This window comes from Telopea speciosissima, chromosome 7, assembly GCF_018873765.1.
Source record: "Telopea speciosissima isolate NSW1024214 ecotype Mountain lineage chromosome 7, Tspe_v1, whole genome shotgun sequence".
NCBI classification, from domain to species: Eukaryota; Viridiplantae; Streptophyta; class Magnoliopsida; order Proteales; family Proteaceae; genus Telopea; species Telopea speciosissima.
This window is the reverse complement of record NC_057922.1, coordinates 48,879,355-48,898,236: the sequence shown is the minus strand read 5'-3', so window position 1 is coordinate 48,898,236 and position 18,882 is coordinate 48,879,355. Positions and strand designations below refer to the sequence as shown.

The following is an 18,882-nucleotide window of genomic DNA, read 5'->3' as shown; positions in this document are numbered from 1 at the left end:
AAGGATTCGATTAATGGGGTGTGAGTTTGATGATGCAATGATGTGGTAGAATTCTCTACACCATATCCATTCTTGATGCTAGCTCAATTTAGTAACCTAATTACTACAGCAGAGTTCTATATTAGCTACTTGAATAATTGATATTCAAGATTTTTTTTCCTAATTAACAAATTATTCGGACCTTCATTGCTTCACAAATCCTTTCAGGTGTAGCGCTCCTATTATAGAGGAAAGACCGGATTTTCTATTATAGGGTTGAAATATCCATCCTGGAGATTATCCACCAATCAGTTTATCTCAAAATGTTCCTCTATAGTAGTTAAAAATAGCAGCCTCTCTGCACTGGGTTTCCTTTATTGTGCTTAACTTCAGTATGCTTTGATGTAACAAAAATTTGGATTTTAATTTTTCTAAATACTGGGGAGAGCATTTTTAATCAGGTTGATTGCATCTTTTGCTAGTTTGGGTTTGAAAATTCTGCTTCAGTTTTCTGCTTACACACTTTCCAATGTCCGCAGAGGTCCATATGCCCTTCACATATGCAAAACCTAAGCCATTTTCAACCACAACTTTTGAGCTTGGAGGTTTGGTTTATGTAGTATCATGCGTTGAACTCCTTTATCCACCAACTGATGTTGAAGTTCTGAAAAACGAAATTTATTGCAGTTTCACTTTGGATTCTCTGAGGCTCAGTTTTTTTTTTTTTTTCATTTGTATGTCCATAGAAAGGAAGCCTTCTTTCTTTTGGTACACCTCTAACTTAATAGAGCTTCAGTTATGTATCTTTTCAGTTTCGGTGGCTACTGGTACTTATTGGACAGTGTGGCAAACATCACGTTCTGAGAAGAACCCTTCATGTTATTCCCAGGCGACCTAATTCAAATATTACTAGTTAATCTCATATTGGTTTTAACCAGATACAAAAAGGACAAAGGTCGATTAATGATTACCAAGAGGAAAGTTGGCGTAGGTTGGTGCATTGGAGTACTGAAACCAATGTTGATAATAATAATTATGTATTATTCTTATTGACAAAATTGCTCTTTCTGTTAGAACTGATGCTTGAAGTTTCTTCTTTCCAATTAGTTCATGCTGAGTTTGAAGATCAGAATCACTTCTAATTATGAAAGCTGAGTGTGGCAATTATCTTTATTCATGAAGTTTTGAGCATGAAGACTCACCTCTAGATCCTGATTTATTGCAGATGAAGATTTCCATGAATTTGGGCATGAAGACGCACCTCTAGATCTTGATTTATTAAACCCCCCTCATCAAGATCATAAGGGGTCTACATCAACTAGTAGCCAGCAAGATCGGACAAGAGAAATGAATAATATTCGAAAACGAATTGCAAATGAGCTGGCTAGATATTATAGGATACAAGAAATTCCATGAGTATTTCAGGAATATGGATATTGTAATGGAATTTAAGTCATGTAATTTAATTTTGAGGTTAAATAGATCCTTTCAGCCAATCTGGACTTATTTGTGTTACATATGGAGGTTAATGACATTTATGTAAATATTGTCAATGGTTTTATGAAACTGTTCCGAAACAGGATTACCAAACACCATTGATGTTCTTTTTCTGTTCTGGAACAGGTTTACCAAACGCCATTAAATGAGTTTGTTCCAGGCTTCCAGCACATAAACAGAAAAAGATGATTCTGCCAAAGAGCAGTGTTCTCAGAACAAGATCGTTACCAAACAGTGCCTAAGGAACTTAACTGTTATGTTACTTTTTACCCTGCTTACCGTGTTTCTCAGGACCTTCAGACAAGGAGGATGATTGGTGGCAGGGTTGAGCAAGCTGGCTTATACTATCTGGACGACACGGGAGCTTCTACTGAGGCTGCTACAGGTCTACAACTACTGGTGGTTCACCTCCTCTTCAGTGGCATCATCGTTTGGGCAATCTATAATCTATCCTTGTCCAAGCTAAGCTCATGGTTCCCAATTGCAACTTCATTACCCGTCTTGAGTGTGGAGCCTATAAATTGGGAAAACATCAAAGATCGTCTTTTCCCGCTAAGAGTATGTCTAGAAGTCCATATTTATTTTATTTAGCTCATTCTGATATTTGGGGATCATGTCGTGTCTGGAACAGATTTGGTTTTTATTGCTTTGTTACATTTATGGATAATTACTCCCAGTCAACTTGGAAAGAATGGTCTGATTTTATTACTGCCTTTAAGAATGGTTACTATGAAATAAAAACTCAGTTTGAAGTCTCTATAGGAGAGCTATCATTGTACTCTGTTTCGATAAATATAATTAGAAAGGGGAAGGCTGCTATCGGTAGTTAGACCCTTTAGCAGCCTCCCTTCTCTTCTTCTTTTTCTCTTGATTGATGGTTTCTTATTCTGATATTGTCACAGATCCCAAGCAAATTAATGGAATACAGAGCATACTCTAAAAATTCCAATAAATCACCAGTACACCGTCCCATCTTTTCCATTCGTATCCAAGTTCACATGATTAAACACTTGAAGGTTCCACCAGAAAGTTGATACATAGCATGACAGGAGCAATAAAACCATATGAATAAAAACAAAACAGTGGTCGGGGAAAAAAAGAGGGAGTTATCTCTGTCAAACTGAGATGAAGCTCAAACTCCATCCCCTAAAGGGGGTATTGGAACAGTAACAGAGAAAAGAAAATTTTCTGATCATTCATCGTGGTTCAAGATCATGTGCACCATGTCCACAAGCCTATCGTATCTTTACAATCATAAATCATATTATCGTAATTCATAAATGAATTGTAACTGCAGTTTATGGTGTTAAGAAGTCTCTGGCATCCTACTACAACAATGGAAGTAGAACTCATCAAAGTCGAGGACAACCATTTAGCCTAAGGAAACCTTTGAGAAGGTAATTGTTCAGAGAGCATTGGCTTTCTAAGTACAGGAAGAAAATAACAAAAATATTTTGTATGAGTATCAGAAATCATGGTAAAATAGTTATCTCCATTTTCCAGTTTTACATTCAAACTATTTCCTATCTGTGTTGCCTTGTTTGCTCCAACTGATTTAACATACAATGGTAACATCAGACTGTTATAGGCACATGACGCAGAAGAGAATTACCCATCCAATCCTCTATGCTCTAAATTCTGTAGATTACAAAAGAAGTGGTATGATTGCTTTTTTTTTCTCATTTTCAGCAAGTAAACAACAATTTGCAGTTTTATAATGATGCATCAAAGAATAAGAATAATGCTTGCCTGACTGAAATACAAGAAGTTTCCCTCCAGTTGTCTTCATTGCCAGGAAAGCAGCCTGAAATACAAAGGACGAAAAGCTGGATTGGCAAGTATACTACAGATCCATGCACAAATGGAAAACCTAAAAGCAAGGTTCAAGATTTCAGTCGAAATTGGCAAAATTTCGGTTTCGTGAAGAATGAAATGAAATGCATGTCAAATCAGTAGACATGCAATGTTTCAACTGAAATTTCGGCATTTCGGCAGAAATTTCAGTATCATTTTGGCTATTTTTTTTTTTTTGGTTGAATATCGTTTCGGCTATTTCGGTATTGTTTCAGTAGGTCAGTATCATTTCAGCAAAATGTTACCAAGCTGCAATATAAATTTCAAAATGCGGTGGTTTCGTGAGTTTCACCGAGAAGATGGGGGGGGGGGGGGAATCCAGAAAACCCGAAATCTCATATTTTTTGCCCAATCAACCTATATTTCTTGTGGAAAAAGGTGGATAGTGCCTACTATGATGCATTTACATCGACGATTTGCCGGATTTGAGCAAGATTTGTTCAAGATTCCATTTTGGAGGTATAACCTTCTTAATTACCCACCGAGTATGAGGGTCAGCCACGTAGTGGGTCATCCTTTGTGGACAGTATCTTATCATTCTCGGCCCCCCAACCATACATACCATATAATGTTATTGATAATTATGAAATGTTTTCAAAATTTATGTTTTTTCATTCTTAATGCATATTTTAAACAATTTAATTGAATTCAGTTTGTTCTAGTACTAAATTATGGGTAGATGATTTTGGGTGCAATGAAAACAGTAACTGCATTATGAATGAGTGCCCACCCTTCCCGTGAGTGTCCCTTACCTTGTTTCTGACTGTCATGACTAATAATTCTGGAGTGGTGCCATCACCATCCTCCCCCACCACCTCCCCCCCCCCCCCCTCATCCACTCCCTCTGTCCGCTCCATCCACTATCCCCTCCTCGTATAGCATGTCTTGGAGTTCCCTCTTTGGCCAGACCCTTTAATGTAAGACTAAATTAGGGTTAATTTAGCCCCAAATATACCCACAACAGAAAATAGAAAGGAGGCTGAAATTTGAAAGTAAGCCATTCTAAGCAAACCAGCCAATAGAACTTCATCAAACTTAGGTCGAGTGGAGGTGAGGTTGATCAGGTCCTGTGCTTCAAATTACAACCAATTCTGCTGGCTGAATAGTGAGTTATGAGTTGGACTTGAAATTAGAAGGTAGGCCTCCAAAATAGAAAGTAAGTGCTACAGACCAAACCAACCAGCAGTTGGTGCTCAAACTGGAATCGAGTGAAGGCCCAGGCAGCAGTGAAAGCCCTCCAAATCTTAATCAACTCTGATCAAGGGTTGCTGAGATATGGGACAGATTTGAAATTAGAAGGTTTGTTGAGATCTTGCAAACCAGTGGGAGTTTGGACTCCAAATCAGCAATCGAGTGTAGCCATCACACAACCCTCCAAACCTCTGCTGAAACTGAGTTCAGGTTGCAGAGAAATTGAGGCTTGAAGTTTGCTGGAGAAACAAGTCAGGAACTGGTTCTGCAGGGGTGTCTCGATCCTTCTCTGGTGATGATCAGCAGCAATCCTTGGAATGATAAATGGCTGATTTAAGTCTTCAAAGAATGTAATAGCAGTAACAAATTGGAGTCTCACAGCAGCAGCAACAGGGGAGATTGATTGAGAAAGGAGAAAAGGACAGAAGAAAAAAGAAGAGGGATAGGGAAATTCGGCTCCCTCAGCCCTACGGTTTTGACTCTCTCAGCCAGGCCTTCCAGCCCTTCATGTCACATGCATGGACAAGAGAAAACTTGCTCAAAGCAATAATAATCAACTTCATTAAATCGTAGATTGGGGGGGGGGGGGTTCTAAGGGCATTACATATTTATGGGCAGCTATGCTTGCCTTAAAAATTGGAAACTTACAAGAAAAAGAAAACAAACTAAAAATAGAAACTTAAGCCTACTTTCTAAATCCGTAAATAGAAACTAAACTAAGGTTACTTAATAGACAACCACATAATATCTAAGAGAATAATTCCAAAAGTAGAAACTAAACTAAACTCCTAATTCCCCATGCATAGACAAAATTGACCCTTCTAAAAAGTCTTCACATGATCTGGTCTTGGGCCCCACCAATCTTCTAACAATATTCTCACAAAAGCAAAATAAGGGGCTGTGACACTGTTCACGCAAATACTGTTTTGGCCTCTTTTTCTTCATATTCCGATCTACATCACCCTTACTCCTTGGGGGGAAGGTCTCTCCCTACATTATGTTTCCCCACCCCCCGGGTCATTTTTGGAGCTTCTAAGATCGCCCTCTGCCCCTTAGAACTTCTAGTTTCTAAAGCCTTGAATTGGCATAACTCCTTGGTGTGCCATTACATAGGCAATCGTCTGCCCTTCAACATTGTTAAACTATCCTCACAAAGCAATGGAAATTAGTTGGGTTGATGGAAGCTTACCTGCTAGATAACTACTACTTCATCTTCAAATTCTCCTCCGATGAAGACAAGCTTCATGCCCTTGAAGGTGGCCCTTGGTACATGGGCCGTAAAACCCATTCTCCCCTGCCAATGTGACCGCCATATGCAAGGTTCACTGCATCAACCTCAACTCTATCCCTCTCTGGATCACTCTTCCAGGGCTCTCTACAATTCTTGTGTGAAGAAGGCCTAGCATCATGGGATCAGTGGTAACCAAGCCCCTATATTCCGATGGAAGAACCAAGAAAATTGACCGCCGGGCTTATGCAAGGATCTGTATAGAAATCCCCGCTTCGGATCCCCTACCAGGCTCATTACAATCAAAGATGACGCAGGCTTTTCCTTCAACCAAGTTGTGGGCTATGATTGGCTTCCTTCTATACGGAACTCCTGCAAGGTCTTCAGTCATGCCACAACGCCCTGCCTTCCTCGCACGTCAGGCTCCAAGATACTAGCTACTCCATCCATTGTCCCAACCACATGCCCTCCAGAATTGCATTATACCCCTTCTAAGTCCCTAACCACCATCGTCATCCCTTCCATCTCTGGTTCCCATCTTGCAAACCCTCTACAGCACATCACCTCCCTCTACCCCCTCTTCTGCCGACTCCCCCTCTCCATCCCAAACCCTGGGAATATTGATCACTCCTTCAGCAGGGGACAGAGGCACAGCCGGAATAGGAAAACCTTCAAGTATTCGCGAGAAAGCAGCACCTAGGCCTCCTGTTGGACATTCCTCTCTTCAGCTGGTCCATCCCACTCCTTTGCCTGATGACCCCATCTATTCCGCATGCTTGGACTCTACCACTGACATTGGTGACATCTTTATGACCTTAGTCGACCAGTCTTCCACTTCTTCCATTGCTCACATCTCAAACAGTCTTTTTCCTTTGGCTTGCTCATCTGATATGCTATAGATTCATCCAATCAGGTTTGTCTCCCCCTCTGAGGTCCTCCTAACTTCTCCATCCCTCTCCTACACTTCTCTTTATCCTTACCTCGAATCCATTGTCGAGGTAACCTCTGCCCTTCTTCCCTTCTAACTGAGCCTCTACAGAACCTTCGTGTGAGGCCCAATCCTCGTGCAAGGCCCCCCAGCAGTTTACCTTTTAAATCTCTCACATGGGCCTCATCCTCCCCCAAGTCCATTGATCAACCCCTCTCCTGGACTAGTCCCTTTGAACCCCTATCTGAGCCCATTCCTCAACACCCCATCCTCGCCCCAATACTTTTGCGCCTTCCATCGCCTCTTCTAGCTCCCTCCAGCCCAACCCATCCCCCCTACTTCTACTCCCCGTCCTTTGGACCTGGACCTTGGGTTGGCCCATGCGACTACTAACCCATTCTACCCTCCTTCACCCACCACAACCCCGGGCAGTCTCCCTTTTACTTATAACATCATCCTGTCCCCTCCTACTCGGTCTAGTTACTACCGAGCCCTCCCCTTCGGGGTCAACAACCAGCCTCCACCTCCTCTCCCTCCCCCCAGGAATACTACCGGCATTGGCATGGAAAATCCTACATCCAGGCATCTCCTAACCCCTACCTTGAGGGGTCTTTGTTGCAAGCCTCCTCCAAATGAATAAGTGCATTGTTTGAAATACTAGGGGCCTCAATTTCTCCAACCAAACAGGCAAAAGTCCATTTCTACATTAAATCCCAAAATTTAGCTTCCGCTTGACTAATTGAAACCATAATAAAAGAGCCCAATGCCCTTTGTATTGTTGCCTTAATTGCCCCATGTTAGCTTTCTGTTCGAAGAACCTTCACCACCCCAATAGTTGCATATGGTGCCTATGGGACCCTACATTAATCCATATTTCAGTTCTGTCTTCCACCTCTCAGTTCATGCATCTCAAGGCTACTGATCCTGCTAGGAATTTTCTTTTCCTTTTCACCTCCATTTATGCTGCAAATTGTGCATCTGAGAGATCCACCCTATAGGCAGACATCTGCAATATTTCCATCCATGTTGACTCTCTTCCTTGGGCCATAGGTGGTGACTTCAATGTGGTATGGTTTGCTCATGAAAAACAGGAGTCAGCCGGTTAGATGTCCCCTCTGTCGATGCTCTAAATGAATGCACTGAAGATATTGCAATGGATGATTTGAGATGGACTAGTCACAAGTTCACCTGCATAATAAACATAGTGGTGGACACAGAAATTTTGGTCAATGATACCTGGCTTACCTCCTTAGTCCTTCCCCTCCTCCCATGCCTCTTTTGACGCCCCTGGTATTTCCAACCATTTCCCTATCACTGTCTTCATCCAGCCTTATATTTCCTTTGGCCCCAAACCGTTCAAGTTCTTTGACATGTGGTCCTCCGTCCTCTCACCCTAACTTGATGCAAATAAGTCACATAATGGGTTATTGGAAATAAACCTTGGGCCGGGTTATGTAAGCACTGGGCCTTTGATTCCACGTGTTTTCTTTGTAATGGGCCCAAAATGTGGGTACAAGGCATACGGGATTAGGCTTAGTAGTAGCTTATTTTCTGTATGGGGAATTCCAAAAGGGTTTTGCAATTCTAAGTGTCTCTTTAATGTTATTTTGATGTACTCAAGGTTTTTCACCTCTATATAATGTAAATCTTGGCTGCTCTCAACACCAGACATTGAGTTTTACAGCATACTATCCGAGTATTTTACTTGTGTGACTCAAGTGGGCTTAGGTGAGACTCCTACAGCGGACCTACGTGGGACTCCTACGGCTGGTAGACTGGTGGGACTCCAGCTCTATGACTTAGCTATCTATTTTCATACCTACCCCTATTCTCTTCCAAATTCAATCTTGGCTTGCTTACCCTCTCGGGTTGGCATCAAATTGGTATCAGACCCATGGCTAGGAGTAAGAATAATTCTGTTATATTACAACAGATTGCTGATTCATTAAAGGTCTTGACTAAACAATACAACAGATTGCTGATTCATTAAAGGTCTTGACTAAACAAGTGTTGGCCATTGAGCAACGTCAACCCTCTAGCTTGGTTATAGCCGGCATTATGATGGACCCCCATCTTATGCATCTCCGAAGGTGAAGCCTGAAGTTCCTTACTTTGCTGGACAAAGGGATTCATACTGACTCCTTGGTTAAATCCTATGGTGGATTATTTTGAGTGATGTGGCTTATAAGAGGCACAAAAGCTTCAACTAGCGTACTCACTTCTGGCCGGTGAAGCTCTAAATTGGTGCAGATACATTGAACACAAGCTCAAAGTTCGAAGATGCGAGCCTAGTACTTCGGAAGAGATGAAGCACAAGTTGACGAACTAGTACCTACCGGAGCGTATTCAAAGAAGGTATCCTCCTCGACAAGATTACCACCTCAAAACATTTAAATCTGAAGAGAATTTCCAGTGGCCATATGTGAAGTTCAGTTTGCCAGTGAAAGAATATTGGTAGATAACACCACCAATGCTCCGATGAAGGCTGAACTCAAAGTTACATTGCCAAAGGAAGTTGATAGAATGCCAATCAAAGAAAAGAGACCTGAGAACAAGGAAGAAATGCATTCGACTGAATAGACAAAGGAAGATGAAACAACATTAGTCCACGAAGCGGAGCCTGAGGCCAAGGAAGAAAATCCAGCACTTGGCAATGACAAGGAAGAGAAGGTGTTTGAAGATTCTACTATAGAGGCCTACACTGAAGAGGTTAAAACAGTGGACGATGAGGTCGGGATTCAGGAAATCGACAACAAAGCTGAGTTGGAGGTTGACACAAAAGTTCTAGAGGACTCTTTGGAAATACCCTTCACCACTGAGATTGATCCAGATGTCACGCATATAGAGTTCGTGATTCCACCAAAGTTCTCCGAGGAGAAAGGACCACGTCTCGCATACTTCATTCCCTTATGTTTGTGACATGCAAGAATTTTATTATGGGTTGCAGCTGGAGATTCATCACATGAAGATTATTCCTTGTCTCTATAAAACTTGAGGTCGAGTTTTTTTCAAGCAGGGGAGAATTGATGCAGATAAGTCACATAATGGGCTTATTTTATTGGAAATAAGCCTTGGGTGGGGTTTTGTATGCACTGGGCCTTGGATTCTATGTGTTTTCTTTGTAATGGGCCACTTTAATGAGCCTAAAATGTGGTACAAGGAAGGCATACGGGATTATGCTTAGTAGTAGCTTTTTTTCATTCTTATATTAATTGATGTAGTGGGTTTTACTTTCCTAGGTAGTATTAATTAGTCTTTTAGTTTTCCTACCTTAGTAGTTATTATATCTTGATTGTAGTTCCTATGTCTTGGGAACAACTTTCTAGGTCTTGGGGAAGTTTCTCTGTCTAGGAATTGTTCTCTATGTATGGGGAATTCCAAAAGGACTTTGGAGTTATAAGGGTCTCTTCAATATTATTTTGATGTACTCAAAGTTTTTCACCTCTATAGAATGCAAATCTTGTCTACTATCAAAACCAGCCATCGAATTTTACAGCATACTATCTGAGTATTTTACTTGTGTGACTCAAGTGGGCTTAGGTGAGACTCCTATAGAGAGCCTAGGTGGGACTCCTACGGCTGATAGACTGGTGGGACTCCAGCTCTACGACTTAGCTATCTATTTCATACCTACCCTTATTCTCTTCTAGATTTGATCTTGGCTTGCTTACCCTCTCGGGTTGGCATCAAAACTTCCTCTCCATTGTGTCCGTGAGGCATGGAACAAACCAGTGCAAGCTCCTTCTTTCCCCCCCCCCCTCCTCTTGCCTTCTCCAAAAAGCTCCAAAATGTTAAGAGTGCTCTTAAAGTTTGAAACTCCTCTTTTTTGGGAATATCTCCTCCCTTGTTCCTGATTGTCGTGCCAAGCTTTCAAATATCCAATCCCGTCTCCAATATTATATTCACAACCCTTCGTTGGCTTCTGATGAGGAATCTGCTTCTTTGAAGCTCCTCTCCCTTCTGGCCTAACTGCCCAACAGGAGAGCTCCTTCCACCAAAAATCTAGAATTAAGTTGTTGAATCTTGGAGACTCTAACACGGCCTATTTCCACAGGTCTTTGAAGGCTAGAACCAATTTAACTCCATTTCCAAACTCTTGCTCAGTTATGATTCCTCCACTTCTTCTATTGATGGAATCAAATCTGAAGCAATTAGCTTCTTCTCCAATATTTTCAATCCTCTCCTTCTCCCCCCTCTATTATCACTTATGGCCTCATTAATTCTATCCCTTTCTCTATGTTTACTTCTATCCATTCGATCCCCTCGGAAGAGGAAATCCTCTCGGCTGTCCTCTCTCAAAAAGCAAACTGAGCTTCTAGCTAAATGGCTTTAGTATAGGCTTTTTCTCCTCTTGTTGGGAAATCATCAAACCGGACCTTGTCATGGCTATTTGGAATTTCTTCTTGAACCCCAACCAGCTTACAGGGATCAACCAATCCTTCCTCTCACTCATCCCCCATAAAGAAGGTGCCTCCTGTTTATCTGACTTTCAGCCTATTTCCCTCTACAACCTACTATAAAAATCCATTGCCAAAGTCTTTGCTAACTGACTCAAGTTGATGGTTGATTCCCTTGTTAGTCCCAACCAATTTGCTTTCATTTATGGTAGAAGCATCTTTGACCAGATCCTCCTCTACAATGAGCTTGTTAAAAGGCTTTGATCGGAAATCCCACCCCTTGCTGCTCTTATGAAAATTGACCTCTATAAAGCATTGATTCCTTCTCCTGGGATTTCATTGTCAATGTCCTGCATAAAATGGTCTTTCCCCTACCTTTGTCAATTAGGTCTTCCACTGCATTTCTCTCCTCATTTTTCAGTTCTTATTATGGTAGCCCCGCTGGTTTCTTTGCTTCCACTGTTGGTATCAACTAGGGTTGTCCCGTTTCCCCATACCTCTTCACTTTGGCCTTGAAGTTTTATCCAAAAATCTCCAGTCTAGTATGGATCAGCACCTTATCTCCCCCATGTCCAAATGCAAGGCTCTTAAGATCTCCCATCTTGCCTTTGTTGTTGACTTCATGATCTTCTCCAAATTTGATATCCCATCTGTTGAGTCCATTTTATCCTGCTTAAGCAATTTTGCAAGTATGTCAGGTCTTTGTATTAACCTCTCTAAATCCCTCTTGTCCTTACCGGGGTTCATGAAGATGTCAAGTCTTGCCTGCTAGAGAAGTCAGGGTTTTCCTTGGGTAGTCTTCCAGTCAAGTATTTGGGTCTCCCTTTGATCCATATGCGTCGGATTTAGAGCTGTGGTTCGGGATCTCCTCATGCAAATGCCTTGGACTCGTTTAGTGTTGTGCCTTTTTATACAGATGATACAGTTGATGGTGCGGGTGAGAGTGTGGAATCTTACTCTCCATGCCTTCCTTGATCTGTCCATTCTTTGAAGAAAAAGAAAGCTCAGAAGACCTTCCTTCCAGGTTGACCACTCACCATTGCTCCCCTATCCTGGATCTCATGCGTAAGAAGCTCCAGCTTTGGAAGGGCAAGCTCATGTCCTATGCCGGCTGGACTAATCAGATCTGTGCTTCAGTCATCCAATATCTGCTAGTTTGGCATCTTTGGCCTTCCTCAGTCTATCATCTCAAATATGGAGTCCCTTATGAGAGCCTTTCTTTGCAAGGGGTGTGAATCCCCCAGATTCCTTTGCCCAATCAATTGGTCCTCTGTTTGCCTTCCCAGGGATTAAGGGGACCTTGGCCTAAGAAGAATCAAAGATGTCAACAAAGCAGGTATTCTTAAGCTAATCTGGAAGCTTGCAGCTAAGAGAAAGAGCATTCGGGGGATGAAGGGGACCTTGGCCTAAGAAGAATCAAAGATGTCAACAAAGCAGGTATTCTTAAGCTAATCTGGAAGCTTGCAGCTAAGAGAAAGAGCATTTGGGTTGATCGGGTCTATAGTCGCCTCCTCCTCAAGAACTCCATTTGGGCCATCTCTCCTCCTTTTGATGCCTCTTGGGTTTGGAGAAAGATTTTGAAACTTAGGCCTCTCGTGCTTGGGGTTATTACTTCCCAAATTGATAATGGCACCTCTTCGAGGTTCTGGTTGGACCATTGGCATCCGCTTGGGGTCTTTCTCAAAAGGTTTTAAGTATCCTTCCATATCCTCCAATACTGACCGATACATATCTTAATTTTAAGGCACCAATACGATACCATGCTGATACGATACCTAAAAATTTTTGGCATTAGTACATTTGAGAAACCTCATCCTTTTTACATACTCAATTGAATGTTCTTGTCTCCTCATACTTCTTTTTCTTTTTATACATGATATAATTACATATTATTTAAAACTGTCTTTTGTATATATCCTAAGCATTTCCATAAGTTTCTTGACCATTTCCATACATGTCTTTTTGTATCGTTTGTCTCTCTGATACAATACAATACATCTCTTAAAATCACTCTTCCAATACGATACCCAATAGGCCAATACCAATACTTTAAACCTTGGTCTTTCTCCACTCGGTGGGAGACAGAGTTATCTATAATTCCGATTTCAGCAGGTTGGATATGGTTTCGAACATTATCCACTTCGATGAGGGGACCCCCTCCACCCCTTGTCTGCCAGTTGGGATGACTTCCCAAGTATCCTAGAAGGCTCCTGAGAGTGGAGATATTGTTTTATGGTCAGCCTCTCCTTTGGGTCTGTTTAGTTCCAAGTCTGCTTGGGATCTTATTAGGGCTCGTGGTTCCATCAAAGCTTGGCGCAATTTGGTTTGGTTCAAGACATATATTCCCCGTCACAACTTTACCGTCTGGAGAGTCTTCTCTTGCTGCCTCCCTACGCAGTCCTTCCTCATTGAGCGCCATATTTCCATCACCCCGAGTTGCTGCCTCCGTTGGAATGGCTCTGAAGATGTTGACCACATTATTTAACTGCCCATTCTCTTCCTTTGTTTGGAAAGGCATCCTATCCAAGTGCTGGTCCAATCAAAGAAGGATATTGCCTTTTGATAGAGAGTGAATTTGGGTGGGGGATATGTCCTTTGGAGGTAACTCTTGTTGTGATGCGGTGGGTAGGCTTGCTTTTGGTGCAATTATTTATCATATTTGGTTGGAGCGCAACCTTCGCAGATGGACCTCCAAGTCTAAATCATTTTAGCAGATTCGGGATTCCATCATCTTTGATGTAAAACTGTAAAAGCCAAGCTAGGTGTGGCCCCCTCCCGGTGTGCCGACACCCCTAGAAATAGGCTGATTGTACTTGGGGTCTTCCCCTTCTTGTCTCAGGCCTTAGCATCTTCCCTCTGTAAAGGCAGGGCCTTGTTCTTTGTTTTTTTTTTTTTTTTTGTTTGTTTTCCTCTCCTTTGGTTATGAATTCTTCATTCACCCAAAAAAAAAAAATTTGTGTAGAATAGGCTATATTAGAGAAAGTGTTCAGCACGATACGGCATACATTAGCAACCTAGGGACCGAAGCCAAACTACCATTTGGGTTTTTTCTTATAATCAAAAGGTTCAAATAGATTTAAAGATAATTAATTAGGGTTTCCCTGAAATTTCAGGCCAAAATATGACCATTTGACCACCAAAATGACCAATTGAAATTTTCAACCGAAATATACCAGATTTCGGTCAAATTTTGATCGAAATCCGATATATTTCAGTTTCAACCTAGGTCAAAATCTCGAACTATGCCTAAAAGTGTTTCGCAATCAACTGACAGCCAGTGTCCCACAGCTAAATCACTACCACTAAATCAATCCAGCACAAAAACGAACACACTATGCAGGCTTAAACAAAGTCAAACTTGTTCAGAAGATGGTTATGTCAGCAGGCATCCAACTAAAACTGGGGTACACCAATTTTGACACCAAAAATGGACTTGCTGCATCATGCTAAATTTTAAAAAAAAAAAAAAAAAAAAGTCTTTTGACGAAGCAAAAGTTTCATGAATGAAAAAGGAAGGAACTGTAAGGCTTCAGAAAGATCTGAAAGAAGAGTCAACAAGACTGTTACCTTGATTGCTGCACCAAATGCTGAATCAGCAACTTTGTTACTCAGAAACATGGTTGGAATGTTCTCCAGCAATTGCTCCAGATGTTGACGGCACTAAATCCTCGGAACAAAATTTTAGATTTACTCCAAATCATTAGGTTTAAAAGAAGATGCTGCTTAAAAAACATTTTTTCAAGAAATAAATTAACATATACATCAAGAGCTTAAAATGCTGACCTCAGACAATTGAACAATGACGTCAGTTTGGAGGGGAGTGTAAACATCTTGGACATCAGGAACGATGAGCATCAAAGGCTACGAATGCAAACAATGAAACATTAAGAAATCCAACTTTTCCCCCTTTAAGTTCAAGTATTTCCTTAAGGATTAGAGGACAATCACAATCTCATGTATAAAAAAATCCATATCCTTACACAACAAATAATCAATAGGATAAAACAAATTGGGAGAAAGAACGTGGTCCGGCTGTGTAACATATGCTAGCGCCTCCTGTGTCTATCTCTCTCCTCCCATGGCAGAGGCAAATATGTCATTTCATAGGGGGGAGGAGAGAGAGAGACACAGGGAGCTGCTAGCGTACACTATGCAGCCTGGCAGCATTCTTTCTCCCAATTTTTTTTATCAAAAACTTTTTTAGCATGGTTTCACTCAAAAACAAGGGGGAAGCTCAACTGAAATTTTAACTTTATCAGTGTTTTAGTTCTCAATTCATATTCAAAGAAAGTAATAGTATGCCAGAAATCATTCAGATGCCATACTACCCCACCCCACTTGTTTAACAAGGGAACCATTGTTCTGAGGCACATCCTAGATCGCTAAGTTGACCCAGTGACTCAATCACCAAAATCACTTGTCTCTTCTAGAAAATTACATTGTCTTGACTGCATTAGTCAAATTTGGTTTTGAGTGAATTGAGTAATCACATTCAGTTGAAGTATCGTTCATGACTTAATCGCTCAAACAGGTAGAAGGCATGGCTGGGTTCCAGAACATTTAAGAGAATCATACTATATGACTGAGGTCGATTGGCTAGCCATCGTAAAATAATTTTCCAATACATTTAACTGTACCAGCCACACTTCCATAGAGTCGTATAGAGGGAAAAAGTGATTATTGTGTCAATGCCTTGGTTTCAATCCCACATCAAAAGGCCTTCTTTGAACAAATGAAGGAAAAATTGAATTCAGCCTCATATCCATGCTCAGTACATTTCTATAAACATACAAGCTCATGGTCATTATTATTCGCATTTCGGTAACTTCGAGTTTTTCTTCCCTACTTCCTTAAACTCTTCAAACGATGTAGCATGACTAAGGCAATGATAAGTAAAGATGGTCCAACAAGAACAATTGAGTGCCTTACAAACAAATATTTAGAAACAAAAGTGATGGCCTCAGCCTCTAATTGCATTCAACCAGGCTAGGTCGTTTTCCTTTCCCCTCCCCCCCCCCCCTCTCCTTTGCAGAGAAATAGTGCTCTAAAGATAAAAACACTACACTGTAATTAAAGAAAATTGTGAAACATGAGTGACTAGTTTTCTTGATGTTCTTCATAGACAGTCAGTAACAATACAAAACTGCAACTGTTTAAACCCAACGTAGAAAAAGAACAAGGACTAGAGAGGATGCCCTCCTTAGGTCTTAGGTCTTCGGTCAAAGGTGGTCTTTGAAATTAACAAAAAAATCAACCATGGGTACCTGAGGAAGGCATACTCCTTAGGCAAAAACCAAACTCCTTTGCTGATGTTTTTATCTGAAATCTGCTGAAAAATATTGGCTAAATTATGTCACTAAAGAAACATAGCTTAAAGTAATTTGAAGCAAATTATACCCAGTATCCCTAACATTTGTGACACTATGAAGGGGGTTCCCTCAAGTTCCAAATGGAAGGGCACATAAAGAGGAATGGCAGTAGAAAAAATTAAAAGAAAATACAAATTCACTAAAACACCCTCCTTCCTTTCCCTAGCTGACATTCCCATGACTATTTATAATTTATTTTGGATACTATTGGACAAGAAAATCGTAACAAAATCAAATCAATCAGAATATATGAAGAAGGAAAGAGAGAGAGACGATAATATCGATGGAAAGAAGAGAACCCCTAGAGCCACGGTAGGAATCAGAATAATCCCGTCATGGCCTAGGCTAAAGATTTATATTGTCATTGAAGGTAGAGTCCAATAAAGAGTTAATTACATAAAGACCCAAAGACAAAGAAAGGCATAACACAAACATGACTCTACTAGACCAACTCTAACCAAACATTACTAGCTAATAAGAGTAGTAACGATATAACAAGAAAAGGGAGGAACTCCCCCTCACACTATACACATAACACTCCCCCTCAAGCAGGAGTATATATCAAAAGGCCCTAGCTTGTAACAACAAGAATAGATATTAACAGCAAAACAAAATAAGTGCCGCAATAAAAAATATCATAGCAGCAACAACATCATAAGCCCTTCTCAAGGAAGGCAACTAATAATTCTTCACAAATAAGAAATATAAAATAGCAGCATATGTCACTATGAACAATAATATAAGAGTAGCATAGGTTGCTGCAAACCACAGGTAAAAGTGCAGCTAGGCCTCTGCAAACCACTGATAAAAGTGCAATATAGGTTATTGCAGACCACTAAAACAGCATAAGGTTGCTCGGAACCACAAATAATATTTTGTTGCTGAAAACCACAAGTACCCATCATTATAAGATAAAGTTGTTGCTGGAAACATGAGCAGAAGACATGAACAAGCAAATAATAATAATCTTCAGTTGATGACTGGAGCAGATAATAATAATAATCTTCAGCTGGCAGGGTTGAGTTGATTAGATCTGTCCTCCAATCCTCCTATATTACTGGTATGGCATCTATGGGCTCCCCAAATCACAATTAAAGCAATGGAATCTCTCTTCTGCGTCTTCCTATAGAAAGGTAAAGAATGCTTCAAATTCATCCACCCGGTTAGCTGGGCTTCCATCTATCTCCCTAATTCTGAAGGAGGTCTAGGCTTTCGCAGGATCCGTGATTTCAACACTGCGGGCATCCTCAATTTAATTTGGAGAATCTCCTCCAAACATGACTTCATCTGGGTCAATTGGGTCTACTCTTACCTCCTCAAAAAAGACTCCATTTAGACTGTCACTCATCCCGCAAACACCTCTTGGGTCTGGCGCAAAATCCTCCTCTTTTGGCCCTTAGCTCTTAGAGCTACCTCCACCGTGATCGCCGATGGAACCTCCACTTCCCTCTGGCTTGACCCCTGGCAACCTTTAGGTGTACTCTTTAATTCTTTAGGAGCCCAATCAGTCTACTCCTCTGGCATCCCTAAACATACCCCCACTCTCCTCTATAATCTCTTATGGCTCGTGGTCCCCCTCCTCCCCCTTTCCCCATTGTCTCACCCAGGTCTGGGCCTCTCTCCCCTCTTCCCCCCCCCCCCCTCTACCTCCCACTTGGACAAGATCATCTAGACCCCCTCCCTTAATAGTCTCTTTAGTTCTAGAACTGCTTGGGACTTTGTTAGGACTCATGCCCCTACTATCCCATGCAACAAACTTGTTTGGTTCAAAGGTCACGTCCCCCGCCACAGCTTCAATGTTTGGAGATCCCTAAACAACTGCCTCCGCATCCAAGCCTTTCTCCTTCACCGCCACATCCCTGTCTCCCCTTCTTGTATCCTTTGCTGGGATGGTATTGAGGAGGTCAACCACCTCTTCTTCTCTTGCCCTTTCACCTGCACTATTTGGAAAAAAGCTTTAAACTTCATCTGCCCTCGTTGTAGGAGACCTTTACCCTTCGCCCAAGAGTGGCTTTGGTTGGAAATGACCTGTTCAGGCAACTCTATCTGTGACTCTGCCGGTAAGCTGGTGTTTGGGGCCATCATCTTGCACATTTGGATGGAGAGGAATCTTCGAAGATGGACATCCAATTCCCACTCTTTCGACATGATTTAGAAAGCCATCTTCTTCGATGTCAGCTCCAAGCTTCATTTACTTCACCATGGTTCTCACTTAGACTCCTCCAGGAACAGGCATAATTGTTGGTTCCTAGGGCTTAAAAGATTCTCTTTTTCAGTCTCCTAGTCCACCCCTTCAGGGCTTGTCGGGATGGAGTCTTTGTATAGCTCCCCCCCCACCCCCAACTCTCCTCCCCTTTTGGGGTTTCGGTAATATATTTTTCATTCACCAAAAAAAATAATAATCCTCAAATATCAGATGATAATAACCAATCTCCCCCA

The 18,882-nt window shown here is 41.4% G+C and overlaps 1 protein-coding gene across 3 annotated transcripts in view; it reads right to left on the bottom strand.

Annotated features, from left to right (window-relative positions):
• Positions 1-18,882, bottom strand: part of LOC122667513 (protein transport protein Sec24-like At4g32640) — a 107,513-nt gene that overhangs the window by 57,837 nt on the left and 30,794 nt on the right. For all 3 annotated transcript variants that reach the window (XM_043863792.1, XM_043863794.1, XM_043863793.1), the window contains 3 exons: positions 14,858-14,935; positions 14,642-14,734; positions 3,226-3,280 (listed from right to left, as the gene is read on the bottom strand). In XM_043863792.1, the coding sequence (XP_043719727.1) occupies positions 3,226-3,280; positions 14,642-14,734; positions 14,858-14,935 (226 nt within the window). The remainder of the gene's footprint in view (positions 1-3,225; positions 3,281-14,641; positions 14,735-14,857; positions 14,936-18,882) is intronic.